At 44.1% G+C, this 24,831-nt stretch overlaps 1 protein-coding gene across 1 annotated transcript in view; it reads right to left on the reverse strand.

Moving 5' to 3' along the window:
* LOC112251175 (transforming growth factor beta receptor type 3-like) overlaps positions 1-24,831 on the reverse strand; it is a 147,020-nt gene that overhangs the window by 36,221 nt on the left and 85,968 nt on the right. The window contains exons 5-7 of the mRNA XM_024421980.2: positions 9,089-9,272; positions 1,010-1,172; positions 98-245 (exon numbers count right to left, since the gene is read on the reverse strand). Coding sequence (XP_024277748.1) covers positions 98-245; positions 1,010-1,172; positions 9,089-9,272 — 495 coding nt within the window. The remainder of the gene's footprint in view (positions 1-97; positions 246-1,009; positions 1,173-9,088; positions 9,273-24,831) is intronic.

The following is a 24,831-nucleotide window of genomic DNA, read 5'->3' on the forward strand; positions in this document are numbered from 1 at the left end:
ACTGAAAATCAAATAATTTTTATTTAGGTCAAAACAGCTCTTACCAAAAGGAGAGGCTGTGTTTGTTACGTTAAGAGTGACGTTCTGAGTCACGTACCACTACATTCAGTTTCCCGCTGATGCTGTGAGCCTTGATGACCCAGTTGACAGACTTCTGACACTTCAGCAGCAGCACGATGTCACGAGGCAACAGAACATCTGCCCCCAACGGCCTCAGATCAACGATCACATCCACCTGGAACGCACTGCTCAAGGAGAGGGAGAGAGAGAGAGACATAAGAATTTCTGAAGGCCCAAAACACTCTGTATTTACATGCCTTCTCTCAGTCTGGCCAACTGATTAAGAAACTGGAAGTATTCCCAGAAAGAGGAGGACATGTGTGTAACAGACCAGACCACATAGTGGAAGTATGATGAAATACATGTATTTCTGGGCTCTTCATGCATATACAAAGTAATCACACCACTGGAAGAGTGAGGCGATTATCTGGCAGACTGGAGATAGGTTGCATCCCAAATGGCGAATAGTGAATAGGGTGCCATTTTGGGACACCCTCATAGACTCTGAGCCTGAGGTAGAGTTCTTAACAGAACGTCATACGGTCAATATTACCCACCCTCTTCCTTCGTATCCAAAACAAACTACCAGAGACCAGAGAGAGAGATCATTCTGGCGTCTTGTAATGGGGAAATTACACTGAGATCATTAAGGTTCGTGCTAAGAGTTACTTTGATCGACATAATGTGTATTGTATTGACATAAAGGGCCAGTTTCCCAGTGAACAATTAAGTCTGCTCCTCGACTCAAAGTAAGCTCAATAGAGAATCTAAATTGAAAGTGTTCTTTAGTCCAGAACTAGGCTTAATCTGTGTCCAGGAAACCAGCCCAAACTAGATAAACGTGCACCCTATTTGGGTCAGACTATTTTTTTGGTTCTGGTCATGGGCTACAGTACTGACCAGCTGGAGTTATGTTTATGTTATGGTTGTGGTGGATTACAGTACTGACCTACTAGAGTTGGGTGCTTGCAGCTCGATGATGTGGACCTCTTGGTCCTGGTCTGGTCCAGACAGGACACAGCCTTTAGAGGCCTGGGACTCTACGTAGCCAGCAAGGTAGTTCAGAGAGAGGAACTTGTTGTCGATCTTGCAAGTGTCGGAGAACACTGGGTCTGGAAGTGAAAAGGAGAAGGTGGGTGGATGAGATTATGAGATGAAATCATGACTCGATGTATAATTCGAACACTGGATGTGATGTGATTATACATGATTAATCGTCAAGAGGAAGAAGCTCTGACGAAGGCAGAGAGGACAATATGTAAGCTTAATATACTGAAGTGATACTGGGAATCGCTGTGTGAGTTTTTTTTAAACTTTCAATGATTTCAATGATGATAACTCATGAGCAAATGGGTGAGTATTTACACTACAGTTTGTTCAGCCAACGTTTTGAGATATCTAAACTAGAGGTCGACCGATTATGATTTTGCAACACCGATACCGATTATTGGAGGACCAAAGAAGTCGCTACCGATTAATCGGCCAATTATTATTATTATTTTTATTTTTTAAATGTATTTGTAATAATGACAATTACAACAATACTGAATGAACACTTATTTTAACTTAATATAATACATCAATAAAATCTATTTAGCCTCAAGTAAATAATGGAACATGTTCAATTTGGTTTAAATAATGCAAAAACAAAGTGTTGGAGAAGAAAGTAAAAGTGCAATATGTGCTATGTAAGAAAGCTAACGTTTAAGTTCCTTGCTCAGAACATGAGAACATATGAAAGCTGGTGGTTCCTTTTAACATGAGTCTTCAATATTCCCAGGTAAGAAGTTTTAGGTTATAGTTATTATAGGAATTATAGGACTATTTCCCTCTATACCATTTGTATTTCATTAACCTTTGACTATTGGATGTTCTTATAGGCACTTTAGTCTTGCCAGTGTAACAGTATAGTTTCCGTCCCTCTCCTCGCTCCTCCCTGGGCTCGAACCAGCAACACAACGACAACAGCCACCATCGAAGCAGCGTTACCCATGCAGAGCAAGGGGAACAACTACTAGAAGGCTCAGAGCGAGTGACTTTAGAAACGCTATTAGCGCACGCTAACTAGCTAGCCATTTCACTTCGGTTACACCAGCCTCATCTCAGGAGTTGATAGACTTGAAGTCATAAACAGCACAATGCTTGACGCACAACGAAGAGCTGCTGGCAAAACGCACGAAAGTGCTGTTTGAATGAATGTTTACGTGCCTGCTTCTGCCTACCACCGCTCAGTCAGATACTTAGATACTTGTATGCTCAGTCAGATTATATGCAACGCAGGACACGCTAGATAATATCTAGTAATATCATCAACCATGTGTAGTTAACTAGTGATTATGATTGATTGTTTTTTACAAGATAAGTTTAATGCTAGCTAGCAACTTACCTTGGCTTACTGCATTCGCCTAACAGGCAGTCTCCTTGTGGAGTGCAACGAGCGAGAGGCAGGTCGTTATTGCGTTGGACTAGTTAACTGTAATGTTGCAAGATTGGATTTGACAAGGTGAAAATCTGTCGTTCTGCCCCTGAACAAGGCAGTTAACCCACCACTAGGTCGTCATTGAAAATAAGAATGTGTTCTTAACTGACTTGCTTAGTTAAATAATGGTATAAAAAAATAAGCAACTCGGCGCCCAAAAATACCGATTTCCAATTGTTATGAAAACTTGAAATCGACCCTAATTAATCTACCATTCCGATTTAATCGGTCGGCCTCTAATCTAAACACTTTGGGATTGCTGGTAAAAGACAGGGACATACAGACAGGTTTTGCATTGAACACTATTATTCAGGTTCTGACAAAATTAAGGCCAATATGTTTTGAAAATACATTTTGAACAATATCAGTCATAAACACGTCCAATCAGTAATTCCTGTCAGGTTTCAGACCATTCTAATTTATAATTTACTTACTCAAATATTATTATACTCCATCCAACTGCCCAGGCAGTCTCTTCTCCATCTTTTCAGAGGAATCACAAGACAGATGCTTCCTTATTTGGCAAACAAGGTCTTGGACAGTAGTGAGGTTTAGAGAATATAAAGTAAAGGTTTGGCACCTTCCTCCCCGAACCTCCTCATGGCACTTTGAAGAGCTGAGGAAGAGTGTGTGTGTGTGTGTGCGTGTGTCTCTCTCTGCTCTCCTCCAAGTGACTAAGAACATGGAGAGCACAGAACATGGAGAGCACAAAACAAAGGCCTGAGGTGTATGTTTCATGATTAACTACTCGTGGTGTGATTCTGATAACGTTCAGGAATTCAAGTCCTTTTGTTCACCCGACCTAGAATACCGACCTCACAATCAAATGCAGACCGTATTACCTCCCAAGAGATTTATCTTTGGTTATAGTACCAGCCGTGTATATTCCCCTTCAAGCCGATACCACGACAGCCCTCAAGGAACTACACCTGACTTTGTGCAAACTGAAAACCACAAATCTTGAAGGCGCATTTATTGTAGCTGGGGGCTTTAAAAAAATGAATCTGAAGAAAAAGCTACCGAAGTTCTATTAACACATTGCCTATACAACTCGCACTTCAAAAACTATTGACCATTGTAGCCATCCCAGAAGGGAGAGAAACAAAGGCCCTCCCCCACCCTCAGTTTGGCAAATCAGATCACGACTCCATTCTTCTCCTCCCTTCCTATAGGCAGACACTCAAACAGGAAGTACCTAGGCTAAGGTCTATTCAACGCTGGTCTGACCAATTAGAAACCATGCTTCAAGATTTTTTTGAGCATGTGTACTGGGATATGTTCTGGGTTGCTTCTGAGAATATCATTGACGTATACACTGACACAGTGACTGAGTTAATCAGGAAGTGTATAGGGGATGTTGTTCCCACTGACTGTTAAAATCTTCCCAAATCAAAAAGCATGGAGAGATGGCAGCATTCACGCAAAACTGAAACCATAAACCACCGCATTTAACCATTGCAAGGTGACCGGGAATATGGTTGAATAAAAAACAGTGCAGTTATGCACTCCGTAAGGCAATCAAACAAGCAAAATGTCAGTACAGAGACAAAGTGGAGTTGCAATTCAACACGAGATCTATGTGGCAGGGACTCCAGACAATCACGGACTACAAAGGGAAAACCAGCCACGTCGCGGACACCGACATCTTGCTTCTGGACAAGCTAAACACCTTCTTCAGCAGTTTTGATGATAACACAATGCGACCGACACAGGCCACTCCTGAGGACTGTGGGCTCTCATTCTCTGAGTAAGACATTTAAGTGTGTTAACCCTTGCAAGGCTGCCAGCCCAGATTGCATCCCTAGCCGTATCCTGGCTGGAGTGTTTACGGACATATTCAATCTCTCTCTATCCCAGTCAGCTATCCCCATTTGCTTCAAGATGTCCACCATTGTTCCTGTATCCAAGAAAGCAAAGGCAACTGAACTAAATGACTAATCGCATATCACCTCCACCTTACCTGACACCCTAGACCAATTTCCATTTGCATACCGACCCACAGACGATGCAATCGTCATCACACTGCGCACTGCTCTATCCCATCTGGACAAGAGGAATACCTATGTAAGAATGCTGTTCATTGACTACAGCTCAGCCTTCAACACCGTAGTACCCTCCAAGCTCATCATGAAGCTAGGGACCCTGGGTCTGAACCACGTGCAACTGGGTCCTGGACTTCCTGAGGGGCCGGTCCCTGGTGGTGAAGGTAGGAAACCTCACCTCCACTACACTGATCCTCAACACAGGGGCCCCACAGCCCCCTCCTGTACTCCCTGTTCACTCTGCCTCCAACTCAATCATCAAGTTTGTAGACGACACAACAGTAGTAAGCCTGATTACCAACAATGACGAGACAACCGTGAGGGACCTTGTGGAGTGGTTCCAGGAAAATAACCTCTCCCTCAACTTCAACAAAACAAAAAGCTGATTGTGGACTCCAGGAGACAGCAGGGAAGCAGTGAAGAAGGTGAAAAGCTTCAAGTTCCAAGGCATACACATCACTGACATGGTCTGAAATGGTCCACCCACACAGATAGTGTGGTGAAGAAGGCGCAACAGCGCAACTTCCACCTCAGGAGGCTGAAGAAATTTTGCCCCTAAGACTCTTACAAATTTTGACAGATGGCCATTGAGAGCATCCTATCAGGCGGTATCCCGCTCTCCAGAGGGTGGTGCAGTCTGCCCAACGCATCACCGGGGGCAAACTACCTGCCCTCCAGGACACCTACAGCACCCGATGTCACATGAAGGCCGAAAAGATTATCAAGGACATCAACCACCTGAGCTAAGGCCTGTTCCCCCCTCTATCATCCAGTAGGCGAGGTCAGAACAGGTGCATCAAAGCTCAGACCGAGAGACTAAAAAACAGCTTCTATCTCAAGGCCATCAGACTGTTAAATAGCCATCACTCGCCAGCCTCCACCTAGTACTCTGCCCTGAACTTAGTCACTGTCACAAGCCAGCCACCACCTGGTTACTCAACCCTGCACCTTAGAGGCTGCTGCCCCATGGACATAGACATGTAACACTGGTCACTTTAATAATATTTAAATACCGTTTTACTCATTTCATATGTATATACTGTATTCTAGTCAATGCCATCCCTCAACTATTGTGGTATATATACTAATCTATTCTAGGTATTCTACAGATATACTAAATATTCTATCCTTATACTGTCCATAATGTCTATACATCCTATCACATGTACACATACATACAGTACCAGTCAAAGGTTTGGACACACCCACTAATACATGGCTTTTTCTTTATTTTTTACTATTTTCTACAGTGCCTTGCCAAAGTATTCATCCCCCTTGGCGTTTTTCCTATTTTGTTGCATTGCAACTTGTAATTAAAATATATTTTTTATTTGGATGTAATGTAATAGACATACAGAAAATAGTCCAAATTGGTGAAGTGAAATGAAAATAATTACTAAAAATGTGAAGGAAAAAAAACACGGAAAAGTGTTGCGTGCATATATATTCACCCCCTTTGCTATGAAGCCCCTCAATAAGATCTGGTCCAACCAATTACCTTCAGAAGTCACATAATTAGTTAAAGTCCACCTGTGTGCAATCTAAGAAGGGGGACTCTGGCAGCGCTGGACAGGCGGGAGCACCTGCAGGGAGAAGACAGAGAGACAGCCTGGTGTGGGGGGCTGCAACCGGAGGACTGGTGCGTGGAGGAGGCACCGGATAGACCGGAGCGTGGAGGCGCACTGGAGGTCTCAAGCACCGAGCCTGCACAACCCTACCTGGTTGGATACTCCCCGTAGCCAGGCCAGTGCGGCGAGGTGGAAAAGACAGCACTGGGCTGTGCTGGCGAACCGGGGACACCATGCGTAGGGCTGGTGCCATGTACCCCGGCCCGAGGAGACTCACTGGAGACCAGATGCGCTGAGCCGGCTTCATGGCACCTGGCTCGATGCCCACTCTAGCCCGGCCGATACAAGGCGCTGCGCTGTAACGCACCGGGCTATGCCTGCGCACCGGGGACACCGTGCGCAACACGGCATAACACGGTGCCTGCCCGGTCCACCTCTCTACGGTAAGCACTAGGAGTTGGCGCAGGTCTCCTACCTGACTTAGCCACACTCCCCGTGTGCCCCCCACCCAATACATTTTTGGGGCTGCCTCTCGTCCCAGCCGCGCTGCCGTGCTGCCTCCTCATATCGCCGCCTCTCAGCTTTCGCTGCCTCCAGCTCTGCCTTGGGGTGGTGATATTCCCCAGCCTGTGCCCAGGGTCCCTTGCCGTCCAGAATCTCCTCCCATGTCCATGAGTCCCAAGATTTCTGCTGCTGCCCGTTACCACGCTGCTTGGTCCTTGAGTGGTGGGTGGTTCTATAACGGAATTCCTCTTCTTCAGATGAGTAGCAAGGATCAGACCAATGTGCAGCGTGGTAAGTGTCCATAATGATATATTTAATAAATCAACAGAACACTGAACAAAATAACAAAGGTACAAATAAACACCCAAAACAGTCCCGTATTGTGAAAACACAGGATACAACCACCCACAAAACACAATAGAAAACAGGCTACCTAAATATGGCTCCCAATCAGAGACAACGACTGACACCTGCCTCTGATTGAGAACCATACTAGGCCAAACACATAGAAATATAACAACAGAACAAAACATAGAAAACAACAGAATGCCCACCCCAACTCATGCCCTGACCAACTAAAATAAAGACATAAAAAAGGAACTAAGGCCAGAACGTGACATGGGATGAGTTGGACAGCAGAGTGAAGGAAAAGCAGCCAACAAGTGCTCAGCATATGTGGGAACTCCTTCAAGACTGTTGGAAAAGTATTCCAGGTGAAGCTGGTTGAGAGAATGCCAATAGTGTGCAAAGATGTCATCAAAGCACAGGTTGGCTACTTTGAAGAATCTAAAATCTAAAATATTGTGTTTTTGGTTACTACATGATTCCATATGTGTTATTTCATAGTTTTGATGTCTTCACTATTATTCTACGATGTAGAAAATAGTACAAATTTTAAAAAGAAAGAAAGAAACCCTGGAATGAGTAGGTGTGTCCAAACTTTTGACTGGTACTGTATATATATTTTTTTAAATACACAAATCTAAAAGTTAAATAATTGAATAAAAAAATATATAACTATTAAGATGAGCAATGTCGGAGTCCTAATATTTCTATATTTCTTAATTCCATTATTTTACTTTGATGTGTGTATTGTTGTGAATTGATAGATATTACTGCACTGTTGGAGCAAGGAACACAAGCATTTTGCTACACCCAAAATAACATCTGCTAAATATGTGTACGCGACCAATAGAATTTGATTTGATTTTGACATAATGCTGTAATGTTTAATGGAGCCATTACTCCACTCCACTCCTGGCAGTAACTGTGATATTGTCTTGCATTGAAAGATAGGAGACCTATTAACGACTATCTATCTGGATGTTGATGAAGTTGAACGTGCTGTCGGTTCGGTTTCTAAAGGACCAGTGGGGAGTGAAACAGTGAAGGAAGGAGTGAAGCATGGATCAATCACACAACATCCCTGGAGGAGCCCTGGACTTCCAACAGCCAGCCTCCCTACTACAGTAACTCTACTGACTGGTTGAGAGGAGATGAGGCCCCCAATGTCTGCTTTTGCTCAAGACACCTCTTCACAGTTTTTTCCACTTACAGCTCATAGTTATCAAGGAACATCTCACATTCCCTAAACCCATTAATGCCTTCGACAGTTTAGTTTACTACAAACTTTGCTGCTCAGAAGAGATCTTCCTATAGACACAAGTTGAGGAGCAAGGCCCCTATCATCTTACTTAACAGCAGCTTGAGGAGTTAGGTAGGAGATAATATGATAAATAGATCCCTCTCGTGTATTTGACTAAACCTGCTTGAAGACTTGAATAGCAAGAAACAGTTCCATGTTTGATCTCTTCAGTCTACAAATTTGGTTATTGTTTCATCAACTTCGGTACAACTCTGCCACTTCCCTCTTTTTCTCAGAGTGCACAGGATTACTAGTCTATCAGGCCTCAAATATGGCAGCAGGCCTACACACAAGCTAGCAATCAGAGCAGCGATCCCTCACAAACCTACTACGCATTTCCATCAGTCACTTCTTCCTCAATCCACTGACTCTGGGCTCATGGTCAAATAAGAAAAGTGACAAGCAAGGAAAGCAAGGTGCCAGATTACAAAATAAAGAAAGTCTATGTGCACCTGAAGGTTGGCTAGTGGAACTGAGAAGTCAGAAAACAGAGTGTGTGCTCTGCTACGGTATAGCCTCCATTAAGAATGACTGACTGAGTAGGAACCCCTTAATTAAGGTTTAGTGGGGAAGAAAATGCCTGTCACAAGGCAAAGAAAATATACAGTTAGTGAAATTAGGTGTAAAAGTCCCCAGGCATTCTAAACGAGAATGTGGCACACATTCTCCCACTTTGATGTATGGTTTCACCTGAAACCAATGGTTATCCTACAGAAAGGACAGCCAAAGATCCCTTTATGGTTCTAGGTACCACCTTTTTCCATACTGTCCCTCTAACAGTAAAACACACCTTCTCCCACTTTGATGTAGATGTCCAGGGCAATCTTGAGTTCGGAGAAGGAGGTAACGGCTCTGTACTTCTTGGTGGCCCAGTTGAGGAGGTGCTCGTTGCCATGGGGAAGTACCTCCTTCTGAACATGACAGTGGAGGGAGAAGTTCCCTGGAGGGAAGTGGACATCAGATCCCCCAGATACCTGGAGGGAGGAGAGATACAACAATGTTATAGACAGTCAGTAAGAGAGGCACCATGGCTTTACAGACAGACATACAGTGCACTTCTCATCAAGAGACATAACCCTGAGACATGGCTGTAGTGTGTTAGGAGTCATACTGTAGGAGTCTACAGCTATGTATCAGCACTACACAAGACACAGGGAATTGGACCACTGAGGTTTCAGATAGCTGGAGGGTTGAGAGACACAATGAGATTACAGACAGACACTGTACATCAGAAGAAATAGCCCCAAGACATGGCTGTAGGCTGCTATGGCATTACAGTAGGTGTAATAAGACTCATAGTCAGTTATAGGAGTCTACAGCCTTGTCTCAGGGCTAAAGGAACCACAGAGGAACATCACTTTGCCAGTGAGAGAAAAGAGCTGAAGGTAAGGATTCCACAGAATGACTGTGATACAGTAGGTTTCTGTATGGCACTATGGCCCGGTTACCCAGCCACAGATAAAACCTAGTCCTGAACTAAATAGCAAGCTCAATGGAGAATCTCCATTGGAAATTATTTTTAGTCTAGAACAAGGCTTAATTAGTGTCGAAAAAACCTGACCCTAGCTGGAACATTTGAAAATTGTGGGAGGCAACCCAGCTGTCTAGAGAGACTAAGGCTTAATCAGTGTGTGGGAAACCGGTGCTAAGAGACTACCTAAAGCATTATGGACCTAGGGAGACAAAACACAGAGATACCATAGGAACAGTAATATGGTGTGGGGTATTTACAGTATCGGTATATCTAGTCCAGAGAGCAATAAGCATTGATTTAATATCATAGGGATGATTTTTGATAGTCTAATCTACATCAAATAACTTTTGATTACTTTTAGCAGTCTCCATTTCAGCTACTGAAAGAAATACATGTATAGAGTTACTGAGGACATAAAATGGTAAGCTACCACAAGGTAGCTGTGATTTACTGTTCAGAAGCTGTATTTTCTATTGGGCTCATGGTTTTCAAGACTTTCACTCACAACGACTTCTTGATAAAGATATGCACATAAAACTCAATTCTGTATTGATATGTTCATCCACTTTTTGGGAAAATAACAAATTCGAGACAATAAAAGTAAAGGCCAGCCTAGAGGCAAACAAAAAAAGAGATGAACAGACCTTTCCAAATTTAAAACTTCCATCTAAACTTTGCACAAACACATCTTTCACACCATCCCCATTCATTATTTTAAGACCTCTCGCAATGTTCTCTTCTTATTTTCACACAAGGTCCCCTTGCACAATAAGGTGTCTGGTTTCTACTGTTTATATAACCTGTTATTGTGCGTAAGCAGTGTGCAGGGATTTATCAAAATGGCAGCAAACACCTGGAGTAGTATGGAGCTGTCTGTCATGGATGTAGCTAGCAGATACACTGAAGCACGTGATTGCATATGCACAAACACTTATCTGTCTTCATCATAGGTAACACATGTGCAAGATGCGCGTGTCTGTGTATGCATGCTCACACACACACACACACACAATAACTCGTAGGTACAAAAGAAAGAGACAACTTTTATCAATGCAGTATGTTTGTTTGGCGTTGCCATTGGGGATCATCTCAAAGTAGATCATTTTGCCATATTAGAGCCGGCTGAGAGTGGGATGATACAATGAGACACAGCCTAAGCCTAGGTAGGTAAAAAAGTGTGAGAGCACAAAACCCAGCTGTAATATGCAGAGTCAAAAGAAGAAGAAGAAAATGTGAGCTGAGCCCACAATGAAATGCTGGTTTGTCTTCTGGCAGAAAGGGAAGGAGGGATTGAGGAAAGGATGGAGGGAAAGAGAGAAACTTGGCATGTGTGAGTGTGTGTGTGCATAGAACAGGGAGCAGAGAAAGAGAGAGAAGTAGAGAGAAAGCGAGACCATCCCTTTTGGTTCTGAATGGACCTCGACCCATATGCTTCATTTCAGAGGGATAAACATTCACATGCGCTGAAAAACCTACTACTGACTGTAGTACAACTGTGAGCAGGGCTGAGCATCCCAGGCCAGTCGGCGGCTCCAACACACAGTCTCGTCTAGATAGCCTACCTCATTATATTTCCATACTTGTCATTCTTATTACCAAGGCCTCCAATGTAAAGTGGGGGGGGGCAGCTGACAACATGCTGCCTGGCAGGCCAAATTAAAACATTAACTCATAGAACTATACTGATAGAGCGTAGTGCTGAATGGACTATTTCCCTAAAGCGTAGGTGGACATATAGGATCATTACGATCATTCACACTTTGTTGCCATCCCCAGATTTTGGTTAATAGGAATTTTCCAAAGAGGGGGGAGAGGAAAGCAAAAACACAAGAATCTACTGCAACGTTAGTTCATTTTTCAGATCATGGTGTCCATTTGTTAGTGTGAAAATTAGTTACATTATCTCTGTTATCTCTCCATTTCTATTTGGAGCTCCAGACAGAGAGGTTCTCCATTCCCCAAACACACACACACGCACGTTCACAAACACACACACACACTAGCCAACACTATCTGCAACATCTGCCTGACCCCTGACCTCTCCTCTCTATGTTCCTGGCATTGTCACCACAGATAATAAATTCCAAAACCAGGGAGACGAACACTGTCGAAGAATTCACCGCTACGTAGATATTTATTTTTAGCAATAACGTTTACTAAGACTATGGCAGGAAGGAAAGGAAAAGTTAAGTGGAGAAAGATGGAGCACCGTGCCATTGCCTGACTGCCTCACCTAAGCTATCAAATGTGAAATAGAGCAATGGAGGAACGCTGAGCAAAGAGAGGGAAGGAGGAAGAGGAGGGGGAAGATGAGGAGTAGGAAGGGGTTTACTTTGGGAAACCTTCCCAAGCTCAGCAGAGTTTATCAATTTAATTGTGGAAATATGACTGTAATTAGTCTTAAAGAATTAGTGGGGGAAGCCTGAAACCCCAAATTAGCTCCAGGCCTTTACATGGTAATTTGACACCTCAATAATATGATATGGGAATATGAAAGAAGAGACCCGGAGAGACCCACTTTGGGACTCGACCAGTTAGCTGAGGGAAAGAGAGAGAGAAAGAAAGAGAGAGAGGAGGGATTTTGAGATTTTAATAAAATGGAATATATGAGTAATGTTTTTATCAAAGACGTTTGAAGAAAGTAATTGCCACTAGCATCCACTTTTACAAGAACACAAACTGTGAAGCCAGCACTTGCATGAGAACTGCTTGAAAATTTAAAAGCAATGCTATTCTTAATTTTTCCACTCCCAGAGTATCATCAATACTTCAACATAGTGCTATATGCATAGACATCAATGACTGACACAATGGGACGATTAACTCAATGATTCATACAATACACAGAACATACATTTATGTCTTTATATTGTCCCTACTGTCATAGGCATGTACGCTACTTCTTATCACCCCGTTCTCCCTGAAAAGAGAAGAGGAGGATATGACTAAACGTGCAGAGAGAGAAAGGGCCTTATTCCTAAACTTTATCCCTGAACACATAAATCATTGTTGTTTATATTTCCTCTGCTCACAAACAGACCCAGACAAACAGACTATCTTAGTCCTGGGCTCGCTGTATCATATGACTTAACACCTAACGCACCCAAGCATGGCCTGTCTGTCTGTCTGGCCTCTTTCTGTCTGTCTGGCCTCTTTCTGTCGGTCTGGAATCAGTGCAGGTCTGCACTCAGAGGTGAGCGCCGGGGAACTTTGCAAAGCCAAAAGATAACCTCATTCTACCTAACTGAGCATGGAGTTAATCTCCAATGAGGAGTTCTTGGGCAGCTCAAAGCCAAATATAAGGGTACTTGAATATAACCAGGGATGGAACTCTAGTCTGGAACATTTTCTACAAGCCCAATATGAAAAATACTAGCCTCTGGCAAGCGTGCTAGCCTAATTTCCATGGGTATAACACAATTGGAAGGGTCATATCTGTTGAAAAAGCATTTGGCATCCTCAACTGTTCAGCAGAACATGCAACGTGACACAATTAAATACTACCCACACTTTCAAAGAGATTTTTCGACAATCCACTCATGTCTACCTAACAGCCATAGAGAGCTAAGCCTGCTTAATGTAACATTGGTCCCTTGCTTCTCTCCGCAAAGTTTAAAACCCAACAATAACATGTGCATGCTGCCCAGTACCCTGCATGGTCTGTGGCGTTTTAAAAGCATATTTGCCTGTGGTTGGTTTCCTGGCCTCTCTGCCTATGTGTGTGAGTCTACATATTACTTCCATATGTGCCAGTTGTGGTGAGGGGAGAGGAGAGACGCCATGCCAAATGTTTTATATTCATTATCAGAGTGCTGCAATCCTACTACCTAAGCAACACCCACAGTAAAGCACAACCTGAGAAAACACCATGTCTGTTTGGAGAGACAGAGAGGGGATGTGAGATAATAGGAGCGTGCTCTAATGCAGATTATATAAATGTGATAAATGCTTTTGTGGGTGATTTGATCTGCTCTCTCAAGACTGGCTCCTGGATAGCTAATCAAACTCCTTGTGTGTGTGTGTGTGTGTGTGTGTGTGTGTGTGTGTGTGTGTGTGTACTGGCAGGGAGAGCTGTTGTGTAGAAAACAACACCATCTGTCTCTCCATCAAAGCCAATATTGGGCTGGCCATGGTTCCAATTAACAATTACATAGATCGAGAGAGAGAGAGAGAGAGAGAGAGAGAGAGAGAGAGAGATGAAAGAAAGAGATACAGAGAAAGACCAAGACATAGACAGATAGATGAGTAGAGAAAAGAAAGAAAGAGAGCGAGCGAGAACAAGACAGAGAGAAGAAGATAGAGAGAGAGCGAGAGAAAAAGAAAGAGAACAAAGAGAACGAGATTTGCACATCATAACACACTGTACATAGCCATAATATGACATTTGAAATGTGTCTATTCCTTTGAAACTTGTGAGTATAATGTTAATGAGTATAATGTTAATTTTTTATTGTTTATTTCACTTTTGTTTATTATTTATTTCACTTGCTTTGGCAATGTAAACATATTTCCCATGCCAATAAAGCCCTTTGAATTGAATTAAATTGAATGGGAGAGAGAGCGGGGAGAGGGATTTAAAGAGAGACAAAAAGGAAAAAGATAGAGATTTAAATCAAATCAAATGATATTTGTCACATTGGCCGAATACAACATGTGTAGACCTTACAGTGAAATGCTTACATACAAGCCCTTAACCAACAATGCTTACATACAAGCCCTTAACCAACAATGCTTACATACAAGCCCTTAACCAACAATGCAGTTTTAAGAAAAAATAAGTGTTAAGAAAGTGTTTAATAAATAAACTGAAGTAAACAATAAATAAATAAAAGGAAAACAATGAAGAAAATATAAAAATAACTAATAATTAATGAGCAACAATAAAATAACAGTAACAAGGCTATATACAGGGGGAGCCGAAAGAGTCTTTGTGCGGGGGCACAGGTTAGTCGAGGTAATATATACATGTAGGTAGAGGTAAAGTGACTATGCATTGATAATAAACAGAGAGTAGCAGCAACGTAAAAATGGGGGGGGGGTCAATGCAAATAGTCTGGGTAGCCATTTGGTTAACTGTTCAGGAGTCTTATGGCTTGGGGGTCGACATTAAGAAACATTTTGGACCTAGAAGAGAAGCTCCTGTACTGCTCCTGTACCGCATGACACTAGGGTGGCGAAGTTATGGCAATTTTTACGTCCATCCTCTGACACAGCCTGGTATAGAGGTCCTACCCTCTGTAGTGCCTTGAGGTCGGAGGCCGAGCAGTTGCCATACCAGGCGGTGATGCTCTCTGGTGCAGCTGTATCATTTTTTGAGGGTCTGAGGACCCATGCCAAATCTTTTCAGTCTCCTGAGGGGGAAAAGGTGTTTCGTACCCTCTTCATGACAGCCCCATTGATGAGAATGGGGGAGTGCTCGGCCTTCCTTGCTCACATTGAGGGAGAGGTTGTTATCCTGGCACCACACTGTCAGGTCTCTGACCTCCTCCCTATAGGCTGTTTCATCTTTGTCCGTAATCAGGCCTACCACTGTTGTGTCGTCGGCAAACTTAATGATGGTGTTGGAGTCGTGCTTGGCCATGCAGTCATGGGTGAACAGGGAGTACAGGTGGGGACTGAGCACGCACCCCTTAGGGGCCCCCGTGTTGAAGATCAGCGTGGCAGATGTGTTGTTACCTACCCTTACCACATGGGGGCGGCTCGTCAGTCCAGGATCCAGTTGCAGAGGGAGGTGTGTGCGGTCCCAGGGTCCTTAGCTTAGTGATGAGCTTTGTGGGCACTATGGTGTTGAACGATGAACTGTAGTCAATGAACAGCATTCTCACATAGGTGTTCCTTTTGTCCAGGTGGGAAAGGGCAATATAGAGTGCAATAGAGGTTGCGTCATCTATGGATCTGTTGGTGCGGTATGCAAATTGGAGTGGGTCTAGGGTGTCTGGGAGGATGCTGTTGATGTGAGCCATGACCACCCTTTCAAAGCTCTTCATGACTACAGACGTGTGTGCTACGGATCGGTAGTCATTTAGGCAGGTTTCCCTTGGTGTTCTTGGGCACAGGGACTATGGTGGTCTGCTTGAAACATGTTGGTATTACAGACTCGGTCAGGGACAGGTTGAAAATGTCAGTGAAGACACTTGCCAATTGGTCAGGGCATGCTCGGTGTACACGTCTTGGTAATCCGTCTGGCCCTGGGCCTTATGAATGTTGACCTCTATAGAGAGAGTGATCACACAGTCGTCCGGAACTGCTGGTGCTCTCATTCAGTGTTGCATGCCTCGAAGCATGCATAGAAGTAATTTAGCTCGTCTGGTAGGCTTGTGTCACTGGGCAGCTGACAGCTGTGCTTCCCTTTGTAGTCTGTAACAGTTTGCAAGCCCTGCCACATCCGGCGAGCTTTAGAGCCGGTGTAGTAGGATTCAATCTTAGTCCTGTATTGCCTGTTTGATGGTTCGTAGGAAGGCATAGCGGGATTTCTAATAAGCTTCCTGGTCAGAGTCCCACCCCTTGAAATTGGCAGCTCTACCCTTTAGCTCAGTGCGGATGTTACCTGTAATCCATGGCTTCTGGTTGGGGTATGTACGTATGGTCACTGTGGGGACGACGTCATCAATGCACTTATTGATGAAGCCAGTGACTGATGTGGTGTACTCCTCAATGCCATCGGAATAATCCAGGAACATATTCCAGTCTGTGCTAGAAAAACACTCCTGTAGCATAGCATCTGCGTCATCTGACCACTTCCGTATGTATTGGTACTTCGAGCTTTAGTTGTTGCTTGTCAATAGGAATCAGGAAGATAGAGTTATGCTCATATTTGCCAAATGGAGGGAGAGCTTTGTATGCATCTCTGTGTGTGGAGTAAAGGTGGTCTATAGTTTTTTTCCCTCTTGTTGCACATGTAACATGCTGGTAGAAATTAGGTCAAATGGATTTAAGTTTGCCTGCATTAAAGTCCCCGGCCACTAGGAGCGTCACCTCTGCATGAGCATTGTCTTGTTTTCTTATGGCCTTATAAAGCTTGTTGAGTGTGGTCTTATTGCCAGCATCGGTTTGTGGTGGTAAATAGACAGCTACGAAAATTATAGATGAAAAATAGTAAATAGTGTGGTCTACAGCTTATCTACCTCAGGCGAGCAAAACCTCAAGACTTCATTAATATTATATTTCGTGCACCAGCTGTTATTGAAAAATAGAAAGACCGCCAACCCTTGTTTTACCGGAGACAGCTGTTCTATCTTGCCGATGCACGAAGAACCCAGCCATCTCTATGTTATCCATGTTGTCGTTCAGACACAACTCAGTGAAACACAAGATATTACAGTTAATGTCCCGTTGGTAGGATAGGCTTAAATCGGATCTCATCCGGTTTATTATCCAATGATTGCATGTTGGCTAATAGGACTGATAGTAGGGGCGGGTTACTCACTCGCCATCTGATTCTTACAAGGCACCCTGACCTATGACCATTATATATATATATATATATATATATATATATATATATATATATCTGTCTCTTCTTCATGCAAATGACGGGGATTTGGGCCTTGTCCGGTGTCTGAAGTAAATCCTTCGCATTAGAATCATTAAAGAAACAATATTTGTTCAGTACGAGGTGAGTAATTGCTGTTCTGATATCCAGAAGCTCTTTTCGGTCATAAGAAAATAAGTTACACATAACGTGGAAAAAACACACACAATAGCACAATTGGTTACGAGCCCGGCAGCCATTTCCTCTGGCGTCATTAATCAATTCACACACCAAGTTCAAATAATGTAATAAAAGAAAGAAAAGAGAGGGAAAATTAGGAAGACTTGGCAAACAGAGAAAGAGCACATTCCAACATCTAAACTTTACAATGTTGCTCCATCAAAAGGCCAGAGAGAACAGAGATGTGTTTCAGATCAAACTAGTCAAACAAAGAGGCACGATAACACCATATGCAATAGAGACACAGACAAAGTCATACAGCCAACTTCCCTAAAGACATGGAAACATGCCCTCTTTCGGATTGTAATTGTCCCCTCCTGAAATGACATTGGCTTGATTTGCTGTGTCCATCTTTCATTTCATGTTAGAATTGGTATTCTTTCATTACTCAGTACTTCTGATTGACAGGGAGTGTTGCGGAGCATGTTTACCAACAGAATGTCTGGATTTTAAAAGGCTGGAGGTTAGGAGGGTGCAGTGGGCCAACAGCAACAGTGTTTACCAAACAGAGCAGGGCTAAACTGCAACGGTTCCAGGGCCCATCCGTGTCTGTCTGTGGACCCTAGAATGGGGGACCAGGAAACGAGGCCTTGGCAGAGCTGATCAAGTGTGTGTTTGTGTTTGTCTCTCTGTGTGTGTGTGTGTGTGTGTGTGTGTGTGTGTGTGTGTGTGTAGCAGGGCTGATGCATGGCCCATTAGCCCCAGGAAACAAGCTCTCTAATGGGGGAACAGCGTGAAGAAGGTCTGGGTCGAGGTGTTACTATAGTTTCTATTACTCCATATATCCACCACACAGCACCTTCTCTCCAACTCTCTGGAAGCTGCTAGCTGTCTCCACTAGCTCAGCCCTCACAGTGTCATAGTGTTTGTGTCAGACAGACAGTCAGACCAGTGAGAGTATGATGAGGCAAGTGTGGCTCTAGTCATGAGGATGGTGCTTTAAGCAGGGGAGATGTGGCTGCATGCAGTATGATGGGGTTTCTCCTCCTCCTCCTCCTCTTCCTCCTCCTCCTCCACATCCTCCTACAGGACAAACAGGCAGAGTGAAGCACCGACAGTGTGCGGGACAGGAAGAGTGGGTGTACATCCTTTCTTTCACCCTGTCCCGTCTCGGTGTCCAGTCATTGTGTGTCTGGGTTCCATGGTGGCATGTTAACGAGGCGTCCCGGTGGAGCTAACCTGAATCTGAGGAGAGCAGAGGATCCTGGGTACCTGAACCTGAGGAGAGCAGAGGCTCCTGGGTACCTGAACCAGAGGAGAGCAGAGGCTCCTGGGTACCTGCACCTGCACCTGAGGAGAGCAGAGGCTCCTGGGTACCTGAACCTGAGGAGAGCAGAGGCTCCTGGGTACCTGAAACTGAGGCAGGCAGAGGCTCCTGGGAATCTGATTATGGCTAAGTGCAGACAGGCTAACAGATAGGATGTACAAGGCAACTCGATCTGCGCACAGCCAGAGGGCCTGGAGCTGTCACTCAAACACACAACCCAACACTTACCTTACTTCGCCATAGCTAAGGACCAGAGTGGAACTCCACAGACAGACAGCTAATCTGGTACAGTCACATCATTGTTAGAGTGAATGTGTCTGAATAGGACTCACATATGACTCCCATGTATATGTGTAGCTTGCCAAGGCCATGAAGAAAATCTCACATAAACAGATTTTGTCATTTTCATCTAAATAGTTTATGTGAATATATGATACTGAGGGTACATTAAAGTATCCCTGAACAGTAGAACTGTCACCAGGGAGGAGCCCTATCCCCTTCCCTCTTCACAGTTGGAAAGATCTCATGTCTAACAAATCAAATCAAATTTTATTGGTCACATACACATGGTTAGCAGATGTTAATGCGAGTGTAGTGAAATGCTTGTGCTTCTAGTTCCAACCGTGCAGTAATACAGTAATATCTAACAAGTTATCTAACAATTTCACAACAACTACCTTATACCCACAAGTGTAAAGGAATGATTAAGAATATGTACATACAGTGGGGCAAAAAAGTATTTAGTCAGCCACCAATTGTGCAAGTTCTCCCACTTAAAAAGATGAGAGAGGCCTGTAATTTTCATCATAGGTACACTTCAACTATGACAGATAAAATCAGAAAAAAAATCCAGAAAATCACATTGTAGGATTTTTAATGAATTTATTTGCAAATTATGGTGGAAAATAAGTATTTGTTCACCTACAAACAAGCAAGATTTCTGTCTCTCACAGACCTGTAACTTCTTCTTTAAGAGGCTCCTCTATCCTCCACTCGTTACCTGTATTAATGGCACCTGTTTGAACTTGTTATCAGTATAAAAGACACCTGTCCACAACCTCAAACAGTCACACTCCAAACTCCACTATGGCCAAGACCAAAGAGCTGTCAAAGGACACCAGAAACAAAATTGTAGACCTGCACCAGACTGGGAAGACTGAATCTGCAATAGGTAAGCAGCTTGGTTTGAAAAAATCAACTGTGGGAGCAATTATTAGGAAATGGAAGACATACAAGACCACTGATAATCTCCCTTGATCTGGGGCTCCACGCAAGATCTCACCACGTGGGGTCAAAATGATCACAAGAACGGTGAGCAAAAATCCCAGAACCACACGGGGGGACCTAGTGAATGACCTGCAGAGAGCTGGGACCAAAGTAACAAAGCCTACCATCAGTAACTCACTACGCCGCCAGGGACTCAAATCCTGCAGTGCCAGACGTGTCCCCCTGCTTAAGCCAGTACATGTCCAGGCCCGTCTGAAGTTTGCTAGAGAGCATTTGGATGATCCAGAAGAAGATTGGGAGAATGTTATATGGTCAGATGAAACCAAAATATAACTTTTTGGTAAAAACTCAACTTGTCGTGTTTGGAGGACAAAGAATGCTGAGTTGCCTCCAAAGCACACCATACCTACTGTGAAGCATGGGGGTGGAAACATGCTTTGGGGCTGTTTTTCTGCAAAGGGACCAGGACGACTGATACGTGTAAAGGAAAGAATGAATGGGGCCATGTATCGTGAGATTTTGAGTGAAAACCTCCTTCCATCAGGGGCATTCAGCATGACAATGATCCCAAACACACCGCCCGGGCAACGAAGGAGTGGCTTCGTAAGAAGCATTTCAAGGTCCTGGAGTGGCTTAGCCAGTCTCCAGATCTCAACCCCATAGAAAATCTTTGGAGGGAGTTGAAAGTCCGTGTTGCCCAGCAACAGCCCCAAAACATCACTGCTCTAGAGGAGATCTGCATGGAGGAATGGGCCAAAATACCAGCAACAGTGTGTGAAAACCTTGTGAAGACTAACAGAAAACATTTGACCTCTGTCATTGCCAACAAACGGTATAAAACAAAGTATTGAGATAAACTTTTGTTATTGACCAAATACTTATTTTCCACCATAATTTGCAAATAAATTCATAAAAAATCCTACAATGTGATTTTCTGGATTTTTCCCCCCTCGTTTTGTCTGTCATAGTTTAAATGTACCTAGGATGAAAATTACAGGCCTCTCTCATCTTTTTAAGTGGGAGAACTTGCACAATTGGTGGCTGACTAAATACTTTTTTGCCCCACTGTATAAATATATGGATGAGCGATGGCCGAACGGCATAGGAAAGAAGGAGTAGATGGTATAGCGTACAGTATATACATATGAGATGAGTAATGTAGGGTATGTAAACATTATATAAAGTGGCATAGTTTAAAGTGACTAGTGATACATTTATTACATTTAATTATTAAAGCGGCTAGAGATTGAGTCTGTATGGTGGCAGAAGCCACTCAATGTTAGTGATGGCTGTTTAACAGTCTGATGGCCTTGAGATAAAAGCTGTTTTTCAGTCTCTCGGTCCCAGCTTTGATGCATCTGTACTGACCTCGCCATCTGGATGATAGCGGGGTGAACAAGGAGTGGCTCGGGTGGTTGTTGTCCTTGATGATCTTTTTGGCCTTCCTGTGACATCGGGTGGTGTAGGTGTCCTGGAGGGCAGGAGGTTTGCCCCTGGTGATGCGTTGTGCAGACCTCACTACCCTCTGGAGAGCCTTACGGTTGTGGGCGGAGCAGTTGCCATACCAGGCGGTGATACAGCCCGACAGGATGCTCTCGATTGTGCATCTGTAAAAGTTTGTGAGTGATTTTGGTGACAAGCCAAATTTTTTCAGCCTCCTGAGGTTGAAGAGGCACTGTTGCGCCTTCTTCACCACGCTGTCTGTGTGGGTGGACCATTTCAGTTTGTCCGTGATGTGTACGCCGAAGAACTTAAAACTTTCCACCTTCTCCACTACTGTCCCGTCAATGTGGATAGGGGGGTGCTCCCTCTGCTGTTTCCTGAAGTCCACGATCATCTTCTTTGTTTTGTTGACGTTGAGTGAGAGGTTATTTTCCTGACACCACACTCTGAGGGCCCTCACCTCCTCCCTATAGGCCGTCCCGTCGTTGTTGGTAATCAAGCCCACCACTGTAGTGTTGTCTGCAAACTTGATGATTGAGTGCATGGCCACACAGTCATGGGTGAAAAGGGAGTACGGGAGAGGGCTGAGAACACACCCTTGTGGGGCCCCAGTGTTGAGGATCACGGGGTGGAGATGTTGTTTCCTACCCTCACCAACTGGGGCGGCCAGTCAGAAAGTCCAGGACCCAGTTGCACAGAGCGGGGTCGAGACCCAGGGTCTCGAGCTTGATGACGAGCTTGGAGGGTACTATCGTATTAAATGTTGAGCTGTAATCGATGAACAGCATTCTTACATAGGTATTCCTCTTGTCCAGATGGGTTAGGGCAGTGTGCAGTGTGGTTGCGATTGCGTCATCTGTGGACCTATTGGGGCGATAAGCAAATTGGAATGGGTCTAGAGTGTCAGGTAGGGTGGAGGTGATATGATCCTTGACTAGTCTCTCAAAGCACCTCATGATGACAGAAGTGAGTGCTTCGGGGCGATAGTCGTTTAGCTCAGTTACCTTAGCTTTCTCGGGAACAGGAACAATGGATGGCCCTCTTGAAGCATGTGGAAACAGCAGACTGGGATAGGGATTGATTGAATATGTCCCAAAACACCAGCCAGCTGGTCTGCGCATGCTCTGAGGACGCGGCTGGGGATGCCATCTGGGCCGGCATCCTTGCCGAGGTTAACACGTTTAAATTGTTTTATTCACGTTGGCCTTGGTGAAGGAGAGCCCACAGGTTTTGGTAGCGGGCCGTGTCAGTGGCACTGCATTGTCCTCAAAGCGAGCAAAGAAGTTGTTTAGATTGTATGGGAGCAAGACATCAGTGTCCACGACGGGGCTGGTTTTCTTTTTGTAGTCTGTGATTGACTGTAGACTCTGCCACATACATCTCGTGTCTGAGCTGTTGAATTGCGACTCTACTTTGTCTCTATACTAACTCTTAGCTTGTTTGATTGCCTTGTAGAGGGAATAGCTACACTGTTTGTATTTGGTCATGTTTCCAGTCGCCTTGCCATGATTAAAAGCAGTGGTTTTGCACGAATGCTGCCATCAATCCACGGTTTCTGGTTGGCGAAGGATTTAATGGTCACCGTGGGTACCACATCACCGATGCACTTGCTAATAAACTCACTCACCGAATCAACTTATACATCAATGCTAACCGAAACATATCCCAGTCCACGTGATCGAAGCAATCTTGAAGCGTGGAATCAGATTGGTTGGACCAGCGTTGAATAGACCTGAGTACGGACGTTTCCTGTTTGAGTTTCTGTCTATAGTCTAGGAGCAACAAAATGGAGTCGTGGTCAGATTTGCCAAAAGGAGTGCGAGGGAGGGCTTTGTATGCGTCGCGGAAGTTAGAGTAGCAATGATCCAGGGTGTTGCCAGCCCGGGTCGCACATTCAATATGCTGATAAAATTTAGGGAGCCTTGTTTTCAGATTAGCCTTGTTAAAATCCCCAGCTACAATAAATGCAGGTGTCCATTTCCTCTATGTAAACTGGTTTCCAGTTTACATAGAGTCCAATGAAGTTCTTTCAGGGCCGTTGAGGTGTCTGCTTGGGGGGATATACACGGCTGTAATTATGATCGTAGAGAATTCTCTTGGTAGATAATGCGGTCGGCATTTGATCGTAAGGAATTCTAGGTCAGGTGAACAAAAGGACTTGAGTTCCTGTATGTTGTTATGATCACACCACGACTCGTTAATCATAAGGCATACACCCCCTCCCTTCTTCTTACCAGAGAGATGTTTGTTTCTGTCGGCACGATGCGTGAAGAAACCGGGTGGCTTTACCGACTCTGATAATGTATCCCGAGTGAGCCATCTTTCCGTGAAACAAAGAATGTTACAATCTCTGATGTCACTCTGGAAGGCAACTCTTGCTCGAATTTCGTCTACATTGTTGTCAAGAGACTGAACATTGGCGAGTAGTATACTCGGGAGCGGTGGGCGGTGTGCCCGTCTACGGAGCCTGACCAGAAGACCGCTCCTTCTGCCCCTTCTGCGGCGCCGTTGTTTTGGGTCGCCTACTGGGATCCAATCCATTGTCCTGGATGGTGGTCCAAACAGAGGATCCGCTTCGGGAAAGTCGTATTCCTGTTCGTAATGTTGGTAAGTTGACGTTGCTCCAATAGTTCCTCCCGGCTGTATGTAATAAGACTTAAGATTTCCTGGGGTAACAGTGTAAGATATACACGTTAGATACACTACAGCATAAAGCCTAGTACAGTACTGTAGGCTGTGGGCTGGGCTTCATGACTGTTGTCAGCTGTTACATGTCTGATGAGGAGACTCTGTTGACCTGCTAATGGTTCCCTCCGAGACCGCGTCACAAATTACACCTTATTCCCATATAGTGTACTACTTTTGATCAGAGCCCAGACTACGTATAGGTAATATGTTTCCATTTGGGACACAGCCCCCGAGAAGACTGGCTCTAACTGCATGTAGAATTACAGCTCTAAAAACAGAAGCAGCCTGGATGCACATTCATCTGAATAAACTACGTCAATCTGACATGGAAATATTTCTACTTAGTACAGGAAATAACTCAATTAAAAAGGGAGCCTGGTATGTAGGTTGTTATGCTGTGTGATGTATTCACTAGGGGTGTCCGAGTGAAACCTGAGTCTGTGGTTAAGACAGATGGGTCTGTTGTATACCTGGGTTCAAATACTATTTCAAATATTTCTAATTATTTTAGCATTTGCTTTTGCCTGCCTGGAGCGACAGATGGGAAGGGTTTTCATTTTTGCACCTATTCTATTGGTTCCATTGTGCCTGGCAAACTCAATCAAGCCCAGCTGATGTATTTGAAATGATTTCAAATAGTGTTTGAACCCAGGTCCGGTCTGTGATATGGCTAAATAATGGTTTCTCTGCTCAAAGTGGATGGATGTTAGCACGTCAGCTAGG

This window comes from Oncorhynchus tshawytscha, linkage group LG05, assembly GCF_018296145.1.
Source record: "Oncorhynchus tshawytscha isolate Ot180627B linkage group LG05, Otsh_v2.0, whole genome shotgun sequence".
NCBI classification, from domain to species: Eukaryota; Metazoa; Chordata; class Actinopteri; order Salmoniformes; family Salmonidae; genus Oncorhynchus; species Oncorhynchus tshawytscha.